The 24,215-nt window shown below is 34.5% G+C and overlaps 1 protein-coding gene across 1 annotated transcript; it reads right to left on the reverse strand.

Moving 5' to 3' along the window:
- Nucleotides 1-2,950: 2,950 nt before the first annotated feature.
- On the reverse strand, nt 2,951-18,161 carry LOC121739236 (LETM1 domain-containing protein 1). The gene is made up of 4 exons (XM_042131590.1): nt 18,038-18,161; nt 12,116-12,478; nt 8,601-8,889; nt 2,951-3,547 (listed from the first exon to the last, which is right to left on the reverse strand). The coding sequence occupies exons 1-4, from the start codon at nt 18,145-18,147 to the stop codon at nt 3,224-3,226; spliced, it is 1,086 nt and encodes a 361-aa protein (XP_041987524.1). The 5' UTR covers nt 18,148-18,161; the 3' UTR covers nt 2,951-3,223.
- Between the last annotated feature and the right edge of the window lie 6,054 nt (nt 18,162-24,215).

The following is a 24,215-nucleotide window of genomic DNA, read 5'->3' on the forward strand; positions in this document are numbered from 1 at the left end:
TTTAAGGGCCTTCCCTACAGAGATTCCGTAATTTACAGCAATAATCTTCAGTATATCAACATTCCTTTCCCCGTTTTAAATTTTCTAATTTTGTTTATTATTCTCACGATATCAGCTTCCAAAGTAAAACCAATTTATCAAAATTGAAGCGTACATTCAGCATCTCCTTAGGATTTACAAATTACTATTATTTGAAACACACGCCAATAAATCGACAATATCATATACTACATATTCCCCGTTTTAATTTTTTTAGGACAATTTTGAAGTAAGTTAAGTAAAAAAAATAGGGTTTTGGTGCGATCTCGGCAACGCGGCAAATGTATGGCCAAGGTCGTTTGCTCGGGGGACGGCCTTAAGCACTTTTGAAGTGTTTTGTCTTCAGCGCCCTGGGCAGTGATCGCGTAGCGTCGCTCCCCCCTCTAACGCCGCTATTGGGTATTGGAGTACCGTGTCGCGTGCTGCGGTTCGAATCGTACAATGTCATACAAAGAATTAATAAAATTCTCGTATCACAATGTTAGATAGCGTACTCCTCCGAAACGGCATTACTGATTTTAACCAAATTTTATATGCATATTCAGTGGGTCTGAGAATCGGCTACTGGGTACTTTTTTTTATTGATAAGTGCATTTGTTAAATAAATAATAGTAAATTATTACAACTCGAGACTGACAGCGACCATTGTTTGTGCGACGGTCGACGGGATAGCGATGGACGTTGCCATGGTGACAAACTTATTTAGTCACTTCAATTAAATAATACGGCCGAAATACTTTATATGGCAAAGAAACGTTTGCCGGGACAGCTAGTATTTATAATATAATATATTTTGACCATGAAGTTTCGAGTCGCTCTGCTGCAATGCAGGTTACTCTTAGAGTGAATTGCACCAACTTACAGAGTTTTCGGCATCTAGAACTGCCTCGGGGCAGGGCAGGCCGAATGGATACGAAAATAGCCGAACAAAACCGGTGATCCACGAAGCAGTTTACACTTAGTACCTACTAGTAGTACCTACGTAGTAATTTCTTCGGCTATTTTCGTATGCATTCGGCCTACTACCGGAGCAGTTCTAGATGCCGAAAATGCTATTACTTATACATAACAAAATATCAAATCAACTGTCAAAAATTAACAATGGTTAAAATGCCGATAACCGTAATAGTCCAATCACTTTAGGCGAAATTAGGAGCAAATCTCGGAAAATCGAGGTACCCAGTATATATTACCACGTAAAAACTTGTAGTTTGGCATCCTAAAACAGTTCACATATTATAATTGGATGGTCGCAAGTTTTAAAATCAGGGGTTAAAAGTCACAAAAATCATTTTTTTTTACTTTTTTTTTTGCAAATATTTAGTTTTGTATGCGTTTTACGTTTATTGTATAAATAGAAAAGTTGTGGAGAATTAAATTTTCTACAACTTTTTTAAGTAAGTATTTAACATTTTTATAAGTACTTTGAACTGTTTTTAAAATAGAGGGCGTAGAGCACGCGGTCAGAGAATAATACTTGAAGTCAACTGGTATTCTCGAACAAAAAGGGATTATAGATTACAATAGTCTATACTCTATAACTGCAAAAGTGGCCGCCGCTCAAGATGTGGATGCAGGAAAGCGGGATTACAGTGCTAATGCTAATGGACAAGTTTGTCTCAATTCTGTACCATATCAGACCGGTAGTGATGAGAATAGAACTTTTGACCCAGAAATCATGAATGACTTCGAGACAAATGTCGTTGAAGACGGTAATGAAGAGGAAATTCCGCAGCAGAGGGTCGATGACGATGATGAAGAAGAAGAGAATTGAAATTAGAACTTGTTCTCGTAATTTTTATTAATTATGACTATGATAAAATGACACGTTTTATAAAAACATCAAATAAAAATATAATTTCATTTCTTCTTTATTTACATAAACACAAAGTCATAAGTATAAATTAGATAAGAATTAAAATACTTATCTAATTTATTTAAAAAAAAAAATATTACTTAATTAAAAACCGGCCAAATGCGACTCGCCCATAAAGGGTTCCGCAGCAGCAATAAGGTTTATTTTATGAAATTAAAAGGTTTTTGATTAATTTTTATATTTCAGTTGATTTAATGAAAGTTAAAATAATTAAGGTTTACCTTTTATGACGTATAAAAAAACTACTTGCTAGATCTTGTTCAAACCAATTTTCGTTGGTAGTTTTTATAGTGATGTTCATCATATATTTTTTTAGAAATATCATATAAATTATTATCATTTTCATTGACTTTTGTTAATAAAAAATGATAAGTAATTGTATGTTTAGCAAAAAATTTACGAGTTTTTGATCGAGACTACCACTTGACCTCAGATAATTCTCCGACCGCGCGCTCTACGCCCTCTATTTTGAAAACAGTTTAAGGTAAAAAAAATGTTAAATAGAAAAATTGTAGAGAGTTTAATTCTCTAAAACTTTCCTATATCTATACAAAAAATGTAAAACGCACAGAAAACGAAATATTTGCAAAAAAAGAAAAAAAAACGATTTTTGTGACTTGAACCCTGATTTTAAAAGTTGCGACCATCCAATTACATAATTATATTATGTGAATTTTGAGGACTGTTTTAGGATGCCAAACTACAAGTTTTTACGTGGTAATAATATACTGGGTATCTCGATTTTTAGAGGGCAACCCCCTATAGTGACTGGGCTATAAGTCCGTAACCACTCAATTTTGGTCGGTTATTCTTAACGTTAAATTTGACAATAAGGCTCACGGTGTTGTCATAACAAATATTTTTTACCATCAATTTTATACGGATGATTCATTTTTATACTCTTGGTACTACTAATATTCTGTGTCTCAACCCCATTTACTTGAGGGATCTATCAGACAGAAAGTGGTCACGCGGTCAGTTTTGCGTTGTTTGTGTTGTGACTTGTTACATATAATATACATATTATGCTTACTCAGGGAGCGTTCTGACCGCGTCATAATTGCTCTTATGTGACTGAATGCTTTTACGCGTGACCGCTCCGTGTCTCATAGGTCAACCATAATCGTAAACAATAAAATCATGGTGTATGGAACATTTGTCAAGTTCTGTGGTCATTGTTAAATTTAATGCTAAAATTAACCTTAACTGTATCAGCTATAACAATGCCTGTGGTGCAATGCAACCCATTTTACCTTAAGTTTTAATCATCTTACCATAATGATTGGTACTATATTATGTGGGCACCTTTTAATATATAAGCACCCAGTTCTGAGGATGATTGTAAGCAAAGAATATAGGACAGTGTAACAATAAAGCCGAACAACTGTAGTCGATTTGTTGCGACACATTTAACCACTGCTGGAGCCAAACTCTCATGTCGTGGTTGCTTAGGTGGCTACCATTTAAACCTCTCATAAGACATGCATTTCTTAAGCTCTCCATCGTTAAAATATCCACACCGCCTTCTTTTATTATAGCTTTATCCAACTCTAATAATATAAACGCTCTAAACCTTAGTTTCTTTCTTCTAAAGAAAGTTGATTTAATTCCATGCATTTTAAGTAAATGACCCTGAAATTAAATAAAAAAAAGGATTAAGAACATCTTCATAAATATTAAGTAAATAACAGAAAATACCTATATTAATACCTACAAATAATAAAAACTAAGGTAATGTGACTCCCATTATTACTTTAACCGTTTTGAATTTGGTTCCTTTCGCACACTAAAATATGTAAAATATGGCAATAGCAACGAAACAGTAACACTCATGAAATAAAGCCGTTGACATTAATTGTCACTTCCATATTTACACAAAATTGTGTACCTAATACATGCATAAAGTAATGCATGTATTCGGGTCACTTTTTGTGGACTAGTGGACAAATTATTTTTTGACAAAGTTACTCTTCCTTAGTTTTAATTATTCGCAGATTAATCCATACTAATATTATAAATGCGAAAGTATCTCTGTCTGTCTGTCTGTCTGTCTCGCTTTCACGCCAAAACTACTGAACCGATTGCAATGAAATTTTGTACACAGTTATTCTAGAGTCTGAGAAAGGACATAGGCTACATTTTGATGTGGGAAAATAATGGAAATATGTTCCATGAAAATATCGATGAAAATGAATTCGCATTGCGCGTGGCCAGCGCTCATCCCGGGGGTCCTGGGTTCGAGTCCCGCAGGCGGAACAAAAAGTTTTCATTGTTCCTGGGTCTTGGATGTGTATTAAAATAAAATTTCAAAAATCTTAAACATATTTTATGTATAATATTATAAAAAATCCAGAAATATATCGATGCAATGAACATTTTAGTTCTAATACGATTCAACAGATGGCGTTTTATTTTTTACTTCATTGTAACATAGAACTAATCATACTTATTAGTTATTATGTTTTTGTTTATAGTTTTTAATACGTTAGAATATTATGTTTAATAATATTATCACTTGGTATAATAATAATCAATCTATCTTATCTTATAGAACTCCTTCTGCATTTCTAATATATGTGACAAGTTGACAACAGAAGGCGTTCTAAAACAAAGGAGTTCAAATGTACCGGCGTGTTGGCCTATATTCCATCCAGAAAATATATCAATGCAATCAACATTTCAATTCTAATATATGAAAACAGTTGGCGTTTTATTTTTTACCTGAATATATTTTATGTATAATATTATAAAAAATCCAGAAATATATCGATGCAATGAACCTTTCAGTTCTAATACTATTCAACAGATGGCGTTTTATTTTTTACTTCATTGTAACATAGAACTAATCATACTTATTAGTTACTAGCTGTTGCCCGCGACTTCATCCGCGTGGACTTCAGTTTATAAAGTGCGATGTCAACAAAATTGTTGTCAAAAGCTTTTATAAAAAAACCCTGGTACCCCTTAAATCAATACAGCTGTGCAGTGTGCACACAATAAGTATTTCATTTTTTTATATTAAACTTTATATTTTATGCCAAATTTTAAAGCTTATTTAGCCCCCCAATTACACAACTTTACCCATTAACTATTTATCATTGATAGGTTTAAGGTTACGTCACTGCACAGATAAAGTACTGGGTTATTTAATACCGTAGAATAGATATAACAATCGAAAAAAATCGAAACTTAAATGTAAGATGATACCATCTCTTATAGAAAGACTTTTGAGCAAGCGTCAGCGCGATGTAGAAGACGCACGGCGCCATCTATTATGAATTTTTGGAACTAACTTAATTTGAACAAATTTACGCATTTTCACCCCCTGACAACCCTTTTTTCCAATAAAAAAGTAGCCCATGTCCTTTCTCAGGCTTTAGACTATCTGTATACAAAATTTCATTACAATTGGTTCGGTAGTTTTGGCGTTTGGCGTGAAAGCGAGACTGACAGACAGACAGAGATACTTTCGCATTTATAATATTAGTATAGATTATGTGCACACTGCACAGCTGTTTCTGGGTATTTTGAGTAATTAAGGGCCGCGCTACACCGGAATGGCAGCGGCGAGGCGAGCACTTTCAGCGCTGCCAATCCGGTGTAGCGCGGCCCTAAGAGAGGTACCACTTACCAGGATTTTAAAAAGTTTTTAAATTTGACACAAATTTTGTTGACACCGCGCGCTATAAACTAAAGTCCACGCGGACGAAGTCGCGGGCAACAGCTAGTACATAATAACTAATAAGTAAGTAATAATTTATAACATTTAAACAAAAGCAATAGCCATACTTACTGACATAAATAGATCAAAGAAAGTTGAGATGGGCCGGATATTCCCTCGATAAGTCACTCGTCAGTGAAATCCATACATCGATCAAGGACGTACGCGTCGCGAATTTTTGTAAACAAGTGATCAACAGTAAGTGAACCAGTGAAACCTACGACTTGGCTACGACATAGGACAGTGATAGTGCTTAGTGTTTTGGACCTAGTATTTTGTATGACCTAGTGTTTATGAATAAAGTCTTCAAGAGAGTCAACAGGTCTTTCTCTCTAAATCCTTCGAACCCTTGCACGTAACAACTGGTGTCAGAAGTAGGATTTGGAAATGCCATTGACTCCAAAAGAGGACTTTAAGGGCAGTGTGAGGACAATTAGGGCACAACGGCTGCGGAGGCCACGCCCACTGGCCCCGCCCACCTGGTCCCACACACTGACCACGCCTCCAGGCCCCGCCCACTCAGGCCACGCCCATTGGCCCCGTCCACCGGGCTCCGTCTGCTCAACCCCTGCCTACTGTCTCCAGAAATGGCTCTTTAATTAGAAAGTTTAATTGAATTCATTCCTTGCAGGAGTCACAAGACCGCAAGCTCGGCGCTTTGCAGGAGTCTCAAGAACAACAAAAGGACCTCGAAGAAAAAGCGCTATTGGCTATAAAGGATGTTAGTGACACGGTGACTAAGCTTCGAAAAGATGTCGACCTAATGAAAGTGAAAGTGGAAAATTTGAAAACTGGATTCACCGAACTGCAGAAGAGCAGTGCGCCTTGAAACTACGGAAGTTGCAGTGTCTAGTGAAGCCACTGGTGTGGCACAAGGGCCAAGAGTAAGGGTGCCGCCATATGACGCCATTCTTGGAACGCTTATCGTCGGAAATATCAGACTGTTGTTACAGCAAACGAATGGACGGAGGAACAATGCCTGACCGCTCTCACTGTTGCACTTAGAGGGCAAGCTTTGTCGTTCCTGGAGGCACTGACACATACGGGAAATGGGTTCCAAGACCTGATGGAGGCACTGGAATCCAGATGCGGGGAGCGACACTTGGAGCACATGTTCCGCGCCCAACTGCGTGACAGAGTTCAGCGCTCAGAAGAAGGGCTTCAACAATGGGCGTTGGAAATTGAAAAACTCGTCAGGAAAGCATACCCAGGAGCTGACACCAAGATGGTAGACACAAATATTGTTCAAGGATTGTCGAAGGAATCAAAGACCTGGAGGTCAGAGCTGCAGTAAGGCTTGGTCATCAAACCTCGCTGAAGGAAGCGTTAGCGCACGCTTTGGAGGTCGAGGCTATTCGCTATGACATACAGCAGACCCATAAGATCCGCAAGGTCTCTGAGGAAGTCAAGGAAGCTAGGGCTCCCACAAGGAAAAGATTTGAAATCGTGTGCTATAAATGCGGTGAGAGTGGCCATCTTCAGCGCAACTGTCTGCAAAAGAAGGCCCAGATAGCAAAGATGGAAAGGATCGAGGAACAAATATAGAAGAAGCAAGCAGTTTCGTCCCGTGCCCGGGATAAGGGGAAACGAATAGAATCCAGGATCAGATGGCGAGTATTGGACAATGATGCCATGAGGAGGGCTCAAGAAAGAGATGGCGACCTTCGGCACATTATCACATGGAAGAAACGGGGTGACATGAAACTATTCTGGAGTGAGGTTGCACCCACTGGCGCTGTCACTAAGGCGTACTGAGAGCAATGGGACAGTCTAATACTTCAGGACGGAATACTCTACCGGAAATGGGAGAAGGCTAACGGCATAGAGTTCTATTTTCAGATAATTGTCCCAAAGCGAGAGCACCAGATGTTCTCAGCGAGATACATGAGGGGGTCATCTAGGTGTCAAGAGGACGTTAAGAAAAGTTTATTATTATTATTATTATAGCCTTTTGTTCAGTTCACCACCTAGTAAATATTATAATAGGAGTTGTTTAATTGGCAGTACTAGTTGAATGTGGTGAATTTGCCCCTTCTCGGGTATAGGCCTCCCCCAGCCTTCTCCAGCCTTCTCTATCCATGGCTTTGTCAATCAAATCTTTCCCAGCTATTTGGACTATATCGTGCGACCAATTTTGTTTTGGTCTGCCTACTTTTCTTTTGCCCGTGGGCCCGGCCCATATAAATAGACGCAGGCAGACGGGCCGGCAATTCAGTTTAGTCTGAGCGATCTTCAAGACGACTTCGGAGTGAAAACGAGTGATCAATAGTGTGTGAACCAGTGAAACCTACGACTTGGCTATGACCTAGGACAAGTGTTTAGGACCTAGTGCTTTGTGTGACCTAGTGTTTGTGAATAAAGTCTTCAAGAGAGTCAGCAGATCTTACACCCTACCAACCCTAGCACGTAACAATATGTCGAGATAAATGGAGCACAGCCGTCACCTACTGGTACCCAAGAGATGGTAAACGGAGAAGAGACCGCCAACAAACCAGATGGGGCAGGGGAGACTACCTAGTACTAACTTCATTGGATAAGATGAGCACTAGACAGAATAGAGTAGACAGAGTAGAATAGAAGAGGCAATAGTAAAAATGGATAATAAAAAACTAAAAAGTAATAATTAAGACAACAAATGTACGACTGACTATACGGTGTACTGCAATGGTGTAGTACTTGGGATATTACTACGAAATTACAGTACGCCTTGCAGTGTTTTTTCCCCCCTAAAAAGTGACATCCGCCTTTTATTGAATATATAAATATATATCACGAAAATTTAGATATTTAAAAAAAATCAATTTATGGAAATTTATGTTTTAGTAGATGTATTAAATAAAAGGCGGATGTCACTTTTTAGGGGGGGGAACACTGTGCCTTGGTGTGCAGTATGCACTTCATGGGACAATTATTTTGAATACATTTTCATAGCAAGGTATTTGGATTTAAAAAAAAGAGACTTACCATATGATTATATGTTAAACTATTTAAACTAAATGGTTCTTTGGTGAATAGCTCTTTACAATCGAGTACTTCCTTTGGAGTAGGGTGGACTCCTGATCCCAACAAAGCAATCACCCTTTGCCATTTTCTTTTAACCTCACTGTCAGGTAGGCTCTCCATTTTCTTTTGAAGACTTCGGAAGACTGGTCGGTTGTGTCTTAACCTTTCTTGTAAGTCCAGCGTAGAGAACTCAAGTCTTTGTTGTATAGACCAAAAATGGGAGCACAACAGTTTTCTCGGTTTAAGAAATCTGAAAGGTAGTAGATGTAGATATAGTAATGGCCTTTAAGACATAATACACACTTACTAGTAGTGTTATCTGAGTATACCGGTAAATGATTGGAAAAATAATGTCACCCAGCATATATAGCCTGTGAAAATTAAGGAATTCAGACCAAATAATTCATGTAGTTTTGAAAGTTGGTACAGTTGTTCCTAAAGGTGTCCAGATGAATATACTAAAAGTCCCCGAGGGTGGGACAAGAGCCGGCGGTGGGAGAGGGGAGGAAAGGTCTCTTTTTCAAGGTTTTTGCTTGTGACTCGAAAATGATTTAGTGACTTCTACATTAATTCTCCTGTAAATTACGTCCAAACATTTTTACTGTACGATCATTACTTTAGGAAATACAGAGTATTAAACAGTTACGCTCGCACTGTTTTTCCATACAAATGTATTCCCTGGACAATGCGTTTAGACAAATGATTTTTATACAATATTATGACCTGTTAAAGCTACGTTCGATTTTTTTCTAAATTGACTAATAAAATATAAAAAATATGACCCTTAAAAATTGCAAAAAAAATGAATGCCCCGTAACCCGCCAATCGACCGACCATAAAATAAATTTGAAAGATGTTTACGATAAAATAAAAACGTAGTGGTATAGACTCATTCTTCCTGAAGATATTTAAAAATAATTAATTTAGATGGGATCTACTTTGAAGGAGGAATCACGGGAATACGTTACCTCGATTTACTGTATCTAGAGACAGACACAGTAAATCAGCGTAACGTAGTCCCCTGACAGCGTAACTACACGAATTATTCTTGACTAATAAATAACATTATCTTTGCTGCTAGCATAAAGTCAGTTTGACAGCATTACCATTACCTATTTTTAATGGTTTCTCAAGCATATAATATATGCTTGATAAACCATTAATAAATAATACAATAATAAATAATACAATAACTACCTTGCATCTATACTAATATTATAAAGAGGTAAACTTTGTTTGTTTGTTTGTATGTTTGTTTGTTTGTTTGTTTAATTGTAATGAATAGGCTCAAAAACTACTGGACCGATTTTGAAAATTCTTTCACCATTCGAAAGCTACATTATTTACGAGTAACATAGGCTACTTTTTATTTTGGAAAATATAGGTTTCCGTAAGATATTTGGATTTTTCTGACACAAGGTGAAAAAAATCAACCATAAAAGTTACTTATTTTGCGTACGCTGCCTAAACTATAAAAGATAGAACTATACAATGTTCTAAGTAAGTTGATTTTTTTTTTGGACTACATTTAAAAGTATTTATTTTACTCATGCTGATAATCCTTATCAAAATAAATTATTTCATCACTAAGTACAGTTTGTGTAGATAATATTTTGTCTTTGAATGATTAAAATTGGACGTTTGGTATAGAAGTTATGGCGAAATTAAAAATTGCGATTTTTGGTACGCCCGTTTCGAAGTGGGCGCTACCAAGGCGGGGGTACGCCTTGATTGCGCCGCGAAGATTATGACCGGCCCAGCAGCTGGTGAATCTATACTAATATTATAAATGCGAAAGTATCTCTGTCTGTCTCTCTGTCTCGCTTTCACGCCAAAACTAATGAACCGATTGTATTGAAATTTTGTACACAGATAGTCTAAGGCCTGAGAAAGGATATATGCTACTTTTTAACTGGAAAAAGGGGTTGTATTATATAATTCGTTCAAATTAAGTTAGTTCCAAAAACTCATAACAGATGGCGCCAAGAGTCGCCTAGATCGCGCTATCGCTTGCTCATAATATGTATTTCTATAAGAGGTGGTACGATGTTGAGGAGGGTTTTTCGATTCTTTCGATTGTTATACACGTTATTAATTAATAACTCACCTACCAACTTAGATATCAGAAACAACAGCGCCAAAACTACTGAACCAATTGTAATGAAATTTTGTACACAGATAGTCTAAAGCCTGAGAAAGGACATAGGCTACTTTTTTACTGGAAAAAGGAATTGTAAGGGGGTGTTTATGGGTAAATTTGTTCAAATTAAGTTAGTTCTAAAACTCATAACAGATGGCGCCAAGAGTCGCCTAGATCGCGCTATCGCTTGCTCATATTATGTAGGTGGTACCATGTTGGGTTTAATTTTTCGATTCTTTCGATTGTTATACACGTCATCAAATAACTCACCTACCAACATAGATATCAGAAACAACAGCATACCAATAATAACTACTAAATAGTTTATGGGTAAAGCTAAAGTTGTGTAATGCAGCTAAGTTGTGTTAAGCTAAATAAGCGCCCTTAAAATTTGGTATAAAAAAGTTTAATTTAAAAAAATAATATTATGTGCACACTACACTGCTGTTTTGGGTATTTTGATTAAAGGAGTGAGCACACTGAGACGCGCCGTGCCGGGGCTTATCGCAAAAATCCGCCTCCATGAATTTGTATGGAAGCGGAAATCTGCTGCGCCCCGACACAGTGTGCGATACGCGCATCCGCTTCCATACAAATTGTATGGAGGCGGATTTTTGCGATAAGCGCGATGCGTGCCGGGGCACGGCGCGTCTTAGTGTGCTCACTCCTTTAAGGGTTACCAGGGTTTTAAAAAGCTTTTGACACCAATTTTGTTGACACCGCGCGCTATTAAATGAAGTCCACGCGAACGAAGTCGCGGGCAACAGCTAGTATATTATATGCAAGGTAGTTATTGTATTATTTAATACCAGATGTTGTTCACAACTATGCTAGTACAGAAATTTGTTTACTGTGCAGAAACCATACATTTAGCCACAATAATAATATCCTATGTTGTTTCCAAGAACTTTCATGGAAGCCCATATTTTTGTCAACAGTTTAAAAAAGCATAATGGAAGTTGTTAGAGCGGCAGACACAAAATTATTATGGTCTACAAAATATATTTAACAGTTATAGTCTAAGATCCCACTGCAGAATCGTGCATGTGTGTACACGCTAAAAACCTGGTCATTACATTTTTTTTTCCTACAAAATCAATTTTTTGATAATTTTTTTTTAATATTGGCGGCCATATTTGAATTAGCATCCCAGTAGAGATATGTTCTTCTAATCATAAATATTAGTAAAAATGTGGTTTTAAGCGTGTACTCAATAGGTACATGTACAATTCTGCAGTTGTATCTTGTGCTATTATAAGCTTTTTACTGTACTGCTATGCTACATTAGAAGTGTGTTATGTGTACTAAAAGTGCATTTTGTATTATTTATACTCACGCTAATGGAAATATAATATAGTTTCCAAATGGTATAGCAGAGAGAATTAATACTGGCGCTATCCTCCACATATCAGAAGGCATTTTATAATAAAGCTCTATGTCTTGTCTAGTCATATTTTTGAAACCTTTATCTTTAGAATATTTAATTCTCAAAGATATGTATGACTTTAAGTCCCTCAAAAAATCTTTTATACCTACACTAAATACTCTGTATACTCTCATAGCCGCTGGGAATCTATTTTCTAATACTTTAGTGTAATTATTTACATATTGTATGTATCTTTGTACAACAAATGTTCGGAATTTTTCTTTTTCATTTTTGTATAGGCTCGTATGTTTCGTGCGTTCGAATGCGCGCAATCTGAAATAGAAAAACATGTAGGCTATTGCATAAAGACCTTAAGGGGAGGACAGTCCCCATTTTGTTATTTATTGACTTCCGGTTTACTTAGCTCCAATATAATAACGAAACGTAAGATATAAAGCACAATATTTAAAAGGGTTTAAATCATAAACATTTCAATAAAACGTTCTCGCCTTAAATGAAAGGCATACCTATATTTGAAATAAAATAGTAAGATGGTACAAGCTACTGTAAGAGATTTATTTTAGAAATAAGCAGTTTATTTGTCTCGGCTTTTCATGTTAATCGTATCTTTATATTGTGTTTCTTGTGTTACACAATATAGTGGAGTCACTGAAGGTTTTCACCTCCAATTTCGTTGAGCCTCCATCGATTTTCATGAAAATTGATGAGTAGGTGGGGGATACCCTAAGAAATAAAAGTGACATAGTGCCAACTTGCGCTTTTTCCCTGGGGGTGGATGCCAACCCTTCTCGGGGGTGAAATATTTTTAAATAAAAAAAACCGCAAAAATCGATAAACACAAATTTTAAGCAAAATTTGTTTTGTAAAGTTTTTGGAATAAATCAATACTTTCTGAGTAATTAAAGATCGAAGATTGTGATTTTTCGAGATAAAACTACATGTTCTAAAACGGTTTTTCATAAATAACTCAAAAACTATAAGTTTTTACGAAAAATGTGTTATAACCTAAATTAAAGTCAATAAAATAACAAATAAATGCTTAATTTTAATAACCTTCTAATTTTAATTTAAAGTGAAATATAGGTGATTATATGCATACTTTTTTCGGCGAGTACTTTAATCTAAGCATTCATACACAAATAACGGAAAATTGATGAATTTTATGACATATTCTTCCTGAACACTTTTTAAAGTACTTACTTAAAATTACCTTTCTATTGAGTACTGTAAAAAGCTAATAGCATTAAAATTGAGCAAGTTATGATAAAAATAAGATGACACTTTCGATTTTTTTTGGAAAAAACGAAAAATAAAACGTTCACCATTTCTATATCTTAAATTTATGGTTATCCCTATAGGATTTTCTTTATTTTAGCATAAGTTACGACCTCAAAAAATTAACCTGCTTTAGAACATTGCTTACTTTTGAAAAAAAAGATGATTTCATAAAATTTAAATTTTTCAAATTTTCGTAAATTTCATTTTCTTTTGGATATAACTTTTAAAATATTGGATATTCGTAAAAAAACATTAAGAACAAAATTTGAGTTCGTTTCCTAAAAAAGCTTTTGGTTTCCTTTTTATTTTTGTAGGATGTAAAATAGCCAAGATAGAGACGTATAAAGCCAAACTTTTACTGCGTTACCCACGTAACCAGCACTTATTAACCCTTTTTATTTTAAAAATTAAGGGCTTTAAAAAGAGTTTCTTAACATGATCTCAAAGCTCTTGAAATTACCTTTAAAATATTTTTGAAATGAACCTGATAACTAAAAAATTAAGGGAGCTATGATAATAAAACAAATATTTTTTTTTTTGAAAAAAATTTCAAGCAGAGATTGGTATTCTTAAATTGTAGGAAAACGTGTCAATAGGTACTAAACTAAATACACGTCATGTATGAGTACGTGTATGTGTCTTTTTATGACGGAAAAAGTGAAAGAAATGGTAAACATTTACTGGAAAAAGTGGTGGGGCTTTCGAGGATGACGTGGTCTATTGAATATTTTAGTATATTTGCTAAATTATAACAATTAAAATACCTCCACATCGGTTTTGGTGATAGGCAGGAATAATTATACAGTGCTCAAGTGTGTGCGCAGTACACTAGAGCCTTATCTCTTTCTTTACTCTCCAAATCCCCACTAGGTTAGTGAGATTCGATAGACAGGGGATAACCTGCTATTAATTTCAGATCAGTAGGAAAACAATAGACAATCCAAAAATAAAAAATCGGCCAAGTGCAAGTTAGGCTCGCGCACAAAGGGTTCCGTACCACAATAGAGCAAAAAATAGGCTGAAAATTGTGTTTTTTTTGTATGGGAGCCCCCCTTAATTATTTAATTATTTTAAATTTTATTATTAATTATTAAAGTTCAAATACAACTGAGTATGTCGTGAATATTTCAAGTGCCTATGTGTTGCCGTTATTGATATCAAGCAAAAGTTGCAAAAAATAACGTTGGTTGTATGGGAGCCCCCTTAAATATTTAATTTAGTTTTTTTTTAGTATTTGTTGTTATAGCGGCAACAGATATACATAAGACCTGGAGACACACAGATGGACCAACGGACAGACATCGATGTCTTAGTAATAGGGTCCCGTTCTTACCCCTTGGGTAACGGCTCAGCTGAGAGCTGTGATGAACTAGAATAAAAATGTGTTTATTTTTTAACCGACTTCAAAAAGGAAGTTATCAATTCGACGCATATGTATGTAATATTTCCAGAACTGCCTAGTTTTTGTATATGTTAGTCTATATATATAGTGTCTGAACAAATGTGCAAAATTTCAAATGTATGTATGTTTTTATGTTTGTGTTCCCATATCTCCGGAACTACAAGTCCAATTTAAGTAATTATTTGTTGTAATTAATTTATATTATAATTTAATTTTTTGTTTACTGGGTATTATTTTACTTAGGGAGGAACTCTACAAGTTTCACCAAAATTGGTTCAGTAGTTTTTGAGATAAGGAAATTTTAATTCTCAACTTCGTACAATTTTGAAGTCAGTTTTATCTTTTTAAAATACTTACTATTTAATTATAAGATAAATTAACGTTCCATCCAAACTATTTTATCAGGTTTAACTAACTGATAAAAAGTTGGAACTATTATTAAGACAAGCCGTAGTTATTAAGGATTTAAAATGGGTAGTATTAATCGAGTGACTTTAAATTACAGTTTTAGGTGTCAAAATTACTAAATTTGGGTTATAGAATTACTATTTGAGCGATTAAGAGTGAGTGACGAGAAATGAACAGAACAGCAACTTAGAAATTATTTATTTGAGTTACTTAAAATACAAAATGAGCAGCTATTATTATTATTAATATTATATCAATAAGCACACTAGCAGCTTATAAGCTGATGCGTGTGTATCATACGATTTAAAGTTTGTCCAGTCTGTTCTTTAGAGAATTTACTGTAGGTGCCATTATTACATTTTCAGGCAGCTTGTTCCACTCAGAAACTACTCTATTGGGTAAGAAGTGTTTTAGGGGATTGCTCTTATGTGGTATTCTCCATAGCTTCAGTGGATGTCACCGAAGATGATTGTTTTCATTTAAGATGAACAAATTCTCAATTCCATCGACATTGTAGTAACCAGTAAGTATTTTGAATGTTTCTATAAGGCTGCCTCTCATCCTACGCTCTTCCAATTTTTTTTTTTTAATGAAATAAGGGGGCAAACGAGCAAACGAGTTACCTGACGGAAAGCAACTTCCGTCGCCCATGGACACTCGCAGCATCAGAAGAGCTGCAGGTGCGTTGCCGGCCTTTTAGAGGGAATAGGGTAATAGGGGAGGGTAGGGATTGGAAGGGAAGGGAATAGGGGAGGATAGGGAAGGGAATCGGGCCTCCGGTAAACTCACTCACTCGGCGAAACACAGCGCAAGCGCTGTTTCACGCCGGTTTTCTGTGAGAACGTGGTATTTCTCCGGTCGAGCCGGCCCATTCGTGCCGAAGCATGGGTCTCCCACGTATAGATATGGTAAGTCCGAGCTAATCTGTGGCCTGGCCATTTATCATTAGTTACTGTATATTAAGTTCAAAGCCCTGGCGAATAACAAAATGGCCAAGCCACCGATTTTAACTAATGTGTAGAGTTTTTAGATTCTTCTCGTGCGGCCGACACATTATAATATTATTATCAAATATTTTGCCGCGCTTTAGGGTAAAATTAAGGTTTTTAGATTTAGGGTTGAGTATGTAAGGTTAGAAACATGGCTCTACATGAGATCTCACTACTTTTTGACACGTCAAACTATAATATTATGTTCTCATCTTGGCAACATTTTTACATGAAAATGTTTTTGGTGGGGTTTCATTTCTTTTTGTAAGCTGGTGTACATTGTTTTTTCTTTTAGTTCATTTTTTAGGGTTCCGTACCCATAGGGTAGAAACGGGACCCTATTACTGAGACTTCAATGTCTGTCCGTCTGTCTGTCTCCAGGCTGTAACTTAAGAACGGTAATAGCTAGAGAGTTGAAATTTTCACAGATTATGTATATCAGTTGCCGCCGTAACAACAAATACTAAAAACAAAATGAAATTTATATTTAAGGGGGGCTCCCATACAACAAACGTGATTTTTTTGGCCTTTTTTGCTCTATATCAATAATGGCAACAGATAGGTACTTGAATTTTTCTCAAAGTCCTAAGTTATATGTCTACTTTAATATTTAATAATAATATTAAAATAAAATAAAAAAGTAAGGGGCTCCCATACAAAAAAAAACACAAATTTTTGCCTAATTTTGCTCTATAATGGTACAGATATAGGTTAAGTTGGGTTTGATAATTTTTATGTTGTTTCAGTATTAATATTATGTTACATACCAAATTTCAGCTTTCTAAGACTTCAGGAAGTACCCTAACAGTTTTGATGATCTGTGAGTCAGTGACCAAATTTTGGATTTTTGGACACCTATAAAATCTAAAGTATAATAGCTACGATATTCAAAATTTGCGCATTTAATAACATTAACAAACCAAAGTTACGAGGGTTCAAAAATACGACGAAACGTTTCGAGAAAAGGTAGGTAGATCCCTTGCGCGCTTCGCTTGGCTCATCTTGGCGGGGGCACTCCCGTGCCCCCAGATCTATATTTAATATTGAAGTTGCCCGCTATGTATTTCCAGTCGCTCACTTAGTAATACAGTCGCTCAGATAGAATTTTAATATCTGAAATAGATTAATCGCAATCCACATTTTGTAAACTCGTTCTGGATTTGATTATAAATCAATATTAGTCGTAAGTTTAGTTTATTTTTCGCTTAGTCAAATTAATACCGCTCATGTTATTAAAACAGTATACAGTTCATGATCAGTCGCAAAGTAATTTTTTATTTGCTCATTTAATTATTTCCCATTTAAAATATCGCAATAATTACAATTTTAATACATACTTAGTCAATAAGATTTTACTTCTCTCGTGTACAATAATTTAATAGGTCTAAGTTTTTTAACCAATAGTTTTACAGTGATTTTGCATCAAGAGAGTAGTTTGTAAGTGTTGAAATTTCATCGTCAACCAAAAATTATATCAAAAATATGAAACAAACTCTGTATGTATTATTTAGAAACTCAGAAATACAAAAAATATTTTTTTCGTAGTTTTTCATTTGTTGGTTGGTGGTTGTCAAACAAAGGGTGAATTTCACCCTTAAAATGCAAAAAGCGCAATACGAGCGTATGTCACTTTTGAAGTAGAGGGTAAAACATACTCAATTCCAAAATTTCATCCAAATCGATGGAGGTTCAACGAAATCAGAGGTTGTGCCTGATTTTTGCCTTCATCTGTACTAATACTTAAAGTTAAATAAATAAAAAATAAGCTAACTACGGAATACAATACTAATTTACCTGTTGTTATAAATGTTATTTGTTTGTGTTAATAAATGAAAATTAAACGAAGATCCAAAACAACAACGATTGGTTTGTAAGAAAATTTTAGAAGAAATAAATTTCGACATGATTACAATTCTTCTTGTTTCATTTCACTTAGGGCACATAAAAAAAATTCCCAATTCAACAAGAATAACTCCTTAAATCCAAATTTTAAAATAATCACTGAAAATTGAAAATGAATGAAAACCGAAATTCGAAAATTAGGTACCGTCAGTGTTGCCAACTTTTTTTTTACTAACCCACCAAATTCAGCAGCGAAAACCACTAGAAACCACTAAAACCTAAATGGCCTCTCAAACCACCAGAATTCCACTACGTAAAGTAAAGACAACAACAACCTATCTGAATATAATTTGAAAATAATACAATAACAACGTTATTATTATTATGAAATAATTATTTTTGTTACTACACAAAGGAAAAGTTTAGTTATACATAGGTGTATAAGTAGGTACTTAACTAAAGAGTAAAGATGAACGTCTTCAGAGGAATCATTGTCATTTACTTGTTCAGTTTGTGAATAATAAATTTCTTTAGTTCTAATTTTTGTAATACGGTATTTGGTATTTAAATGTTGTTATTGCAGCATTTGCCTTCGCGTGCTAACCTTGCACGAAAGAAAGGCGATCAAACTTCATCCGGTTTCTCTGTTAAGTCCTGACCACATTCATCATGCTAAATAATCGCTCTATATCAGCGTTAGAATGCGGCAAAACGAATAAAGATAATAATAATATAATTAAGTTTCCAGTGTGCGTCGGTTAGAAAAATAATAAAAAAAAACTAGTGGTTTATCGTCAAAGCTACCACTAACTTAAATAATCTAATCCACTAAGAAATCCACTAGCCACTAAAACCAAATTTTTCCCGCCGAAAGGTACGTCTAAACCACCAGATCTAGTGGAAATTTCACTAAGTTGGCAACACTGGGTACCGTACTAGGTATTGAGACAAATTCAGGGTTGCCAGATGCAATTTTACGATTTCCCCCAAACTGATTTTTATATTTCCCCAAAATGATACGTTTTAAAAAAAAATCCCCAATCGCTTTGTTACAGAAAAAAAGCGAACATAAAATTGAAACTACTTTTATTCGATCTAGTAGTTTTTTGCTTGATATCAATAATGGCAAAAGGTAAGAACTTGAAATATTCTTTTCACTTATCACATCTTTGTTTATCGATATCCTCGACAAATATCAACCGAGTGTCCCATCACTATAGACCGCCATGTTTAGTTCTTGGCAATATGGCGCCGGCCACACTTTTTTCTATTTCCTTATTCATTGGTTGTATCATATCAATACCAGAGGGTCGACACTTCCATATAAAAAGCCTGATCCCCAAGCCAGTCACTAAAAACACGACTCTATCGTTTTTGAATAAAGTCTATATTTGAATAACCGCAAGGCTTCAAGTTTGAGATGCGAATTATTACCAACATACAGAATATATATATAGAGAGAGAGAATAGTACGATAGAGTCGTGTTTTTAGTGACTGGCTTGGGGATCAGGGATATATATATATACACAACATGTACACACCCTAAAGTATTATCACTTATTTTTGTGTTACAGGCTTTTGACTATATATATATATATATATATATATATATATATATATATATATATATATATATATATATATATATATATATATATATATATATATATATATATAGTCAAAAGCCTGTAATGTTAATTCCGACCGAGTAGAACATAACAAAGGAGTCGGTGTGCATATTTCATGTTTTAAAAGTGCTAATAAAAGTGTTTAGTGAACGTTAAATGCAATATCTTGTTGGGTTTTGTGGTTCCGCTAAATAATAAACCATAAAAACGGCCAAGGAATGCCTCAAACACGTGGATTTAAGATAACATACGTAAGTTTTCAACAACGTTTTTTGGGCTTATCAATCGGTATTTTTTGTAAGTTAAAAAGAAAATTTATAAATTTAATCAAGTAATAATTTGGCTACAAATATGGCATAGATTTTTACGTGTGCTTTAGGGATGCACCTTGCTTGAAGTATAAAATATTTATATCGATAAAAATATTGTCATGGACTAAATGTTTTTTTTTTTCAAGATTTGAAAATGCTTCAAAATAGACGACGAACAGAAATATTTAGACGCAGGTTTCATGCAAGTTTTTAATCCTTACTCCCTTATGAAGGCATCACAATATTGGGATTATCATTTCAAACATAAGTTTGGAACAATGATTTTATTGAAATAAAAAAGTTCTAACGGAGAGTAAAATGATCAACAGCTCTTACACCTCCCCCCTGTAAGTACTCAAATCGTTACTTGGATTTACTTTTTGAAATTTTATCCTGGCATTACTATTTTTTAATAAATACCAGACACAATAGATATTCAGTTGTTATGCGACACCTGGGTTCCGCTTGGGGCTTGATGGGTTAAGTATGGAAAACGTACATAAAGCATATTGCCCCGTATAAAATACTATAATATGTATATATTTTATAGTATTAAAGTACATTTAATGTCACTAAACCAACTATTTTTTTAAGTTTTTGGAATGCTTCTAAAGAAAAGTTCAATATGATGGTGATGACGGAGAGACCTATAATAATGAAGATAATATTATTTTTAAGTTTAGATTATAACCGAGTAATCTGGTGGTGAGATGGAGTGAGGAGGGATGGTTTAAGTGAGGAAAATCCCCGTTATCACTACCACCCTCAGGAGACCCCCCCGTTAAGGAGACTGTTGTCAACTGTTTTCAGTATAATAATTCTCGAGGCATACTAAGGTTAGCTGAAGTTTATATTTTTCTAATATGGATTTAAGTATTCAATACTCATATGTACTCGCAGTCATTAATTGTGCATCAACCCACATTTTTTAAGTTATGGATGCCATTTTAAATTATCTAAAGAACATGACTGCATTCATATCGCAATACGTAATTTTTGTAGCATGATACACAAATGCAGTCATTAAACAGAGTCCAATAATTATAAAGCAGACAACCTTCCCCGTAATACATATTTAAAAATTGCTAATTTCATATTAATTTTTCATTTAAATTTTGACATGTCCAAATTTTGTAATGTGCAAAAAAATGGATTAAATACTTTTTGAATATTGATACTAAAAACAAATTATTTTTAGGTTAAAGAAATGCTCCTAGAGAAGACTAGGTCAATGTGATGATGATGACAATTGGGAACCTATTTTATGGAAGTGAATTATATATTTACTTCAAAAGCTGCGACTAAGAACATATTCAATTAAACCTTATGTTTGAATATTTTTCATTTTCATTTAATTTCTAATTTTTAATATGTGTGTACTGTGTAATATTATACAATGTGTCCTAACACCGGTGTCCGATTCTTACATGTTATGATGTATGGCATATTTTATTGACTGAAAGATCGGACACTGGTGTTGGGACAGTGGGCACATTATATTATTATGTGTCCCGTCACGAGTATCCAATGCTTTAAAGTCTTTATTTCTTCGATAATACATAATAATTGTTATTTTACATAATAATTGTTGTTTAATAGTAATTAAGTATAATAAAGTATTTTTGTTCTTCTGTTGTTTTCTTATAAAAACTGTTGATTTTATTGATATTACACTCCGGACAAGCCTTCGTGGCTTATGAAGTATACATATTAAGTATGTATATTTTTAACAATTTGTGTAATTATATACTTAAATATTTTATTTATATAAAAGTATTTTCATTTTTCATATACTTTTGAACATGCTGGTCGTATTGATAACCTACTTTTTTGATGTCCTAAAAATCTATAACATGATAAAAATCTATAACATAAAATTATGGTCGACTATTGGTCGATGGCTGGTAGTCTAATTTTATATTTTTATCGATATACAAGCAGATATACGCCCATCCCTACACGCACACTATGGCAATGGCATACAAGCATAAAATGGCCACGCGCTGGCGAGCTAAGAATCCATCTACCTACCTATATCCTTAATCTATATAAAATACTGTCAGATACTGTCAGATTTTAGAAAATGACACTTACGTCTCACACTGAAGTTGACAGTCAGCTGCCAAACTGCGAAAAAGCCGTGCCAGTGTTGCCAGTTAAGCGACTTTGTCGCTAGAAATGACGACTATTTCTTAAAGTCTTAGCGACTAAAAAAAAAGTTGGACGACAAAAATAGTTTAGCGACTTTTGTAGTAGGTATAAATTAAATCAGTTCTAGAGTCACTAGAGTCTGGCTAGCGAAAGATGAGACTGGAAAAAGGCGGCAAATTAAAAAAATCTACGTATGGCAACCTTGTCTATAGTCGGGATTATAGTTTTGATACTTGATTATTTATGACATTAATATTATATTTTAGTTTGGATAACTCATTTCAAGAATAAGTTTGTTGTTGTTGTTTACTTAAATTTTATTTTGCAATACATATTTTCATTGTATTTTGTTTTTGACGAAAACTCTTGCATGTTTTTGTCAGAGTATTAAAACTTCTTCTTTAATACTTACCTCATGAAATATATTACAAAATATAATTTAACCAAACAATTATGTTCATTTTCTTAAACTAAATTGTCACTACTGTTTCTAAGTTTAAAAATAATTTAATTTAAATGTTAAATAATTTCGTATAATATTATATTGTTACTCGCAAGCATCATAGATTGTATTAATTATACTCAAATATTTTTAATACATACTTGTACATGCCTGAAACTAATAACCACCCCTTGCAAGTTGATTAAAAACCAAGGATTAAGGGGAGATGAAAAAACAACACAGAAAATCAAAGGTTGCGGATTTTTTTTTCGCATTTTTTATAAACATTCGAAAGCTTTTTTTTATAAAGTTTATTTACAATTGACTAAAATATATAGGTTGTTTGACAACTTTTTGTCATATTGTTGGTAGGGACACGATCCCATTGCTATAAAAATTTTGGGGCTTCTGATGAAAAAACTGCGACAAGTGGTTTTGGCAGTCCTCTTGATGTCAACCTGACACTGTCTAAGGAATCCTGCAGCGATTGAAACAGGTGGAAATCTGAAGGTGTTCCTTCCTTCAGATTTCCACCTGTTTCAAACAGGTGGAAATCTGAAGGTGCAAGGTCAGGACTATACGGTGGATGCATTAACACCTCCCAGCCAGACTCCCGTAACCACACGCCTTTATTTATGTGGCCTTCTTTTTTAATCCTCTTTAGGTTACAAACACTGACATCTGAAAATCTATACTAATATTATAAATGCGAAAGTATCTCTGTCTGTCTGTCTCGCTTTCACGCCAAAACTACCGAACCGATTGTAATGAAATTTTGTATACTGACAGTCTAAAGCCTGAAAAAGGACATAGGCTACTTTTTTACTGGAAAAAAGGGTTATAAGTGGGTGAAGATACGAAAATTTGTTCAAATTAAGTTAGTTCCAAAAATTCATACTAGATGGCGCCGTGCGTCTCTTACATCGCGCTAACGCTTGTCCAACATCTTTCTATAAGAGGTGGTAACATCATACATTCGAGTTACTTTTTTTTTCGATTGTTATTTCTTTTTTACGTTATTTAATAAGTCAGTACTTTATATTATATACAGTGACCTAACGTAACCATAAACCTATCAATGATAAATAGTTTATGGGTGAAGTTGTGTAATTGGGGGGCTAAATAAGCTTTAAAATTTGGCATAATATATAAACTTTAATTAAAAAAAATGAAATATTATGTGCACACTGCACAGCTGTTTTGATTTAAGGGGTATCAGGGTTTTTTTGTAAAAGCTTTTGACACCCAATTTGTTAACATCGCGCCCTATAAACTGAAGTCCACGCGGACGAAGTCGCGGGCAACAGCTAGTATGTTCATAAATAAAGTTAGCATTCAATAACAAGGTTGCTTTCAGGCATTTTTTTTGTAACGTTAGGGTCTTACCGGTCTACGAAGAAATATCTGGGAACTGATTTTATCTTTAAACACTCTTCTTGGAACATAATATCTCATGATTTATTTATGCTTGATATTTTAACTCGCACTGAATCCTTTGCATCATTCATGTTACCTGCAAAACAATAATCATGTAATTGAATTTATCAATTACATGATAAATAATAATGATTTTAATTAATTGTAATTGAAAGTATCA

The sequence above is a fragment of the Aricia agestis genome, chromosome Z (assembly GCF_905147365.1).
Source record: "Aricia agestis chromosome Z, ilAriAges1.1, whole genome shotgun sequence".
Lineage (NCBI taxonomy): Eukaryota > Metazoa > Arthropoda > Insecta > Lepidoptera > Lycaenidae > Aricia > Aricia agestis.

What these genes read in the sequence shown, in the direction of transcription:
- LOC121739236 (XM_042131590.1), bottom strand. Translation starts at nt 18,147, where the DNA reads ATGTCGAAATTTATTTCTTCTAAAATTTTCTTACAAACCAATCGTTGT. An exon ending in AATAACATTTATAACAACAG is followed by an intron (nt 12,479 to 18,037) that starts GTAAATTAGTAT and finishes TTTCTATTTCAG; the next exon opens with ATTGCGCGCATTCGAACGCA. An exon ending in TATATTATATTTCCATTAGC is followed by an intron (nt 8,890 to 12,115) that starts GTGAGTATAAAT and finishes ACTACCTTTCAG; the next exon opens with ATTTCTTAAACCGAGAAAAC.